The sequence below is a fragment of the Leptosomus discolor genome, unplaced genomic scaffold (genome assembly GCF_034619465.1).
Source record: "Leptosomus discolor isolate bLepDis1 unplaced genomic scaffold, bLepDis1.hap2 HAP2_SCAFFOLD_45, whole genome shotgun sequence".
Taxonomy (NCBI): domain Eukaryota; kingdom Metazoa; phylum Chordata; class Aves; order Leptosomiformes; family Leptosomidae; genus Leptosomus; species Leptosomus discolor.
In genome coordinates, this window is record NW_028237842.1 from 511,612 (window position 1) to 515,220 (window position 3,609).

The 3,609-nt window shown below is 64.3% G+C and overlaps 1 protein-coding gene across 1 annotated transcript; it reads left to right on the forward strand.

The window, feature by feature from the left end:
• The first annotated feature begins 1,494 nt into the window (after positions 1–1,494).
• On the forward strand, positions 1,495–3,609 carry LOC147412646 (acrosin-like). Its single transcript, XM_086481127.1, has 4 exons — positions 1,495–1,673; positions 2,012–2,277; positions 2,565–2,710; positions 3,196–3,609. Exons 1-4 carry the CDS (start codon positions 1,495–1,497, stop codon positions 3,541–3,543), a joined length of 939 nt encoding a protein of 312 aa, XP_086337253.1. The 3' UTR covers positions 3,544–3,609.

A 3,609-nucleotide genomic window follows, 5' to 3' on the forward strand; every position in this document is an offset into this window, starting at 1 on the left:
GGAACAGTCACTAGTAAGGTGTGCATTGCTGATAGACCACATGGTCCGGCGGATGAAGCAGACCCTGAATCTTGGGAAAAAAAACAGGACTGGGGTCTGGAAAAACAGGACCAAGCTTTGAGAAAGGAACTCTTGCTGACAGTCCCCTTGGTCCATCAGACAAAACAAGAGGCCCTGAATCTTGGGAAAAACAAGGCTGAAAGAACTCAAGGTTTGGAAATCCTGTGAGAATTTTGTGAAAAACGAGGCCGAAAACCAAAGCCAAACACCAGGGCCAGACTGGGGAAAGAAAAGGGAAGAAAACCTCCATCACTAAAGAGAGAAAAAGAAGGAAAAATGCTTTCTTCGCTTGCCGTACGTGAGCTGCGCGGGGCGGCCCCGTCTGCAGGCGCCCCCTCTGGAGGCCGGGCGGGCCAGAGCTGCCCACGCTGCCGTGCGCTCCGGCTGCAGCAGCGGCCCTTGGGGAGAGCCAAAGCTTTCCGAGGGGGCTGCTCTGCGCCGGGTTTGGTCAAAAGCTCTCTGGCCATCAGCCGCCGGAGGCATCCAGGTCTGCGGGACTCGTCCCCGTCGCACATGGCTGCTTGCCGGCCACGGCTGAGACCGGGTTGGCTCTTCCACCCCCAAACAGGCGCATACTGCCTGCAGCGGTGATCTTCCCCGGTGTTCGTGTTTTGGGCAGGACCTGGAGGCAAACGGCTGTGGAGAGCAGGGTGGCAGTGAACTTCCCAAAGAGGCCGTCATGCCACGCTTGTTCTTTTCCTGCTGGCTGTGAGCAGGCAGCGCTCGGAGGCAGGCGCCGCTGCCTGCCACGGGGCCTGCGCGCCCTCGTTCAGCAGGGGTCAGTCAGGGGAGTCTGATCCCGGCTTCTGCCTCCCCTCCTGCTTGGAAACCCCCCATGTTGCTGACACCCCCACCTCCAACCCCTCCGAGAGACCACCGTGCCCCACACCCAGAAACGGCGGCTCTGTGACATCAGCCCCAGGGCCAAGGACACCTCAGGCAGCGTGACTGCTGCGGGCAGTACGTCGGCGGCTGCGCTGGAGGCAACAAGACCTCGTTCTTGCAGCTGACACGTGCCGCCGGCAGCGATGAAATTGCTCGCCGTCCTCGTCCTGCTGGCCGTGTGCCGGCCTGCGCACGGCATGTGGGCCAGCTGTGGGTAAGTGGGCCGAGGCTCTGGGAGGGAGCTCGGGCAGCCCTTCCTGGGCTTCACTGGAGGGGGCCCGCCTGTGCCCCGTGGCCACCCCACAGCTTCCCGAACCCCCTGTGGGAGCCTCAGCTCCTTTCCAGCACCCAGGCCGCTGGCACAACCCATCTACGGGGCTGAAGCGGACAGAGGGCTGGAGGCACAGCCACGGGGTTCCCTGGCCCTGCCGTCCATGCAGCCCCTCGGGGGGAGGGAAGACGGCTGACCTTCAGCCTCAACAGCAGCACAGCCGTCCAGCAGCACACTCATGAGTTTCTTCTTACAGCGGGACCTGCGGGCTCCGGCCCATGGCGGCTCACTATGGCATGTCACGTGTCGTGGGTGGTACGGGTGCCCAGCCAGGGGCCTGGCCTTGGATCGTCAGCATCCAGAACCCCTGGAAAACGGGCACGGGCCACGTGTGCGGAGGGTCCCTCATCAGCCCGCAGTGGGTCCTCACAGCAGCCCACTGCTTCGTCGGGGCCAGGTAAGGAGGACCAGGGAAGGGGGCTATCCCCACAGCACCAGCAGGCGCCCTGTCCGCAGCACCATGAGCTCCTGCCATCCCGGTGCCTTGCAGTGCGCTCGGTGCCGGGGCACTGGCGAGCCCAACTGAGAGACTGCTCCGCAGAAGGCTGGGCTCGTGCCACCGCTTCCTAGCAGCCTCCAGTTCCATGTTCCTGGTGCCCAAGGTGTGCTGGGGCACTGGCACCCTCCGCAGCGCTGCTTTCCTCCCTGCCTTGGGAAGCAGAAGGCAGGGAACTGGGGGGCTGCTGCAGCACGGGGCTCCGCTCCCTCTGAGCCCTCTCTCCACCTGCCTTCCAGGAATGTGACCATGTGGCGCGTGGTGATCGGGGCCACCCACTTGGCTCAGCCAGGCCCTGAGACCCAAGTGCGCAACATTCAGCGGCTGGTGGTTCACGAACACTACCGTAACGGCACGGAGAGGAATGACATCGCCTTGCTGGAACTGGACCAGCCTGTCCAGTGCGGCTACTACGTACAGCTCGCCTGCGTGCCGGACACCTCGCTGAGAGTGTCAGGGCTGACGAACTGCTATGTCAGCGGTTGGGGTGCCACCATGGCAAGATGTGAGTTCCCAAACAGTGCTCGTGTCCCGAGGGCAAGCTCGGCACGCTGGGGAGGGCGGGCTGGGCTTATGGCAGCAACAGCGGCAAAAGCCAGAGTCGGGCTGTGGGGACGTACGGCCACGAAGAGAGGCGCCCGAGCCGTTAGCCAAGGCGAGACGGAAGGGCAAGCCCGGCACAAGGCCTCTGCAGGGGGAAAGGCAAGCCCTAGGGAAGGGCTTCAGCCAGACAGGGGAGGAGAACTGGGAACAGAAGGGCTGCTGCCGGATAACTCCTTTCTGTGCTCACAGCTGGAGGATCGACCGCTGTCCTGCAGGAAGCCCAGGTCCGCCTCATCGATGTCAAGCTCTGCAACAGCAGCCAGTGGTACAGAGGGGCCATCCACCCCCACAACGTGTGTGCCGGCTATCCGCGGGGCGGCATCGACACCTGCCAGGTAGGAGCGTGCTCCACGCCAGCCCCCAGCAGCACAGGCAGCCCTGTCGCCAGCGCCCAAACGTCCCCCGGCGCGGGCTGCGCCCGGCAAGTCGCCCTCCCGCCGCTGGGTCCCCACCGCTGTCGGGGCTCGCCTCCCTTCCCCGTCTGCAGGCCCTTGCCCAGCGCCCGCCTTGTCCCAGAGCCCCGGCACTCTGCCCAGAAAGGCCACCCAGTGCTCTTGCCCCAGCCCAGAGCTCCGGATCCCAGTCCTGGCACGATCCCACCTCCACGATCCACTGGGGCAGAGAGGAGAGAGCGCCCGACCTTGCAGGCCCACCAGCCCCTCCTGGACAAGGCCCTGCAGGCTCCAGCACCTGAGCAGAGCCTTTCTGGGCAGTGGGTACGGCTCTGGCAGGTGCCGGGAGAGAGAAGGAGCCCGCCACAGTGCTCCCGGGGCCACCCAACAACACCGGAACCCTCTCTCTCTCCTCCGCTCCGCTGCAGGGTGACAGCGGTGGTCCTCTTGTCTGCCAAGACAACCACGCTGACTACTTCTGGCTCGTGGGGGTGACCAGCTGGGGGAAAGGCTGCGCCAGAGCCAAGCGGCCCGGAGTCTACACCTCCACGCAGCACTTCTACGATTGGATCCTGGCACAGATGGGACTGCGCCCAGCAGGAACGGCTGCTCCAACGCCACAGCCAGTCTTCACCTCAACCCCCGTGCAGAGGCCAAGGCCAATCCCAACCCAGTCGGGCAGGTTTAGGCCCTGTCAGTTTCCACGGCAGAAGCTGCTGGAATTCTTTAACCTGCTGCAGGAGCTCCTGCAGGTCCTAAGGGGGATCAAGGCTTGAGCAGCAGGAGGAACAGGAGCCAGTGCAGCCTGCAGGGTAGCACCACCCTTTCCTCCTGGGGCAATG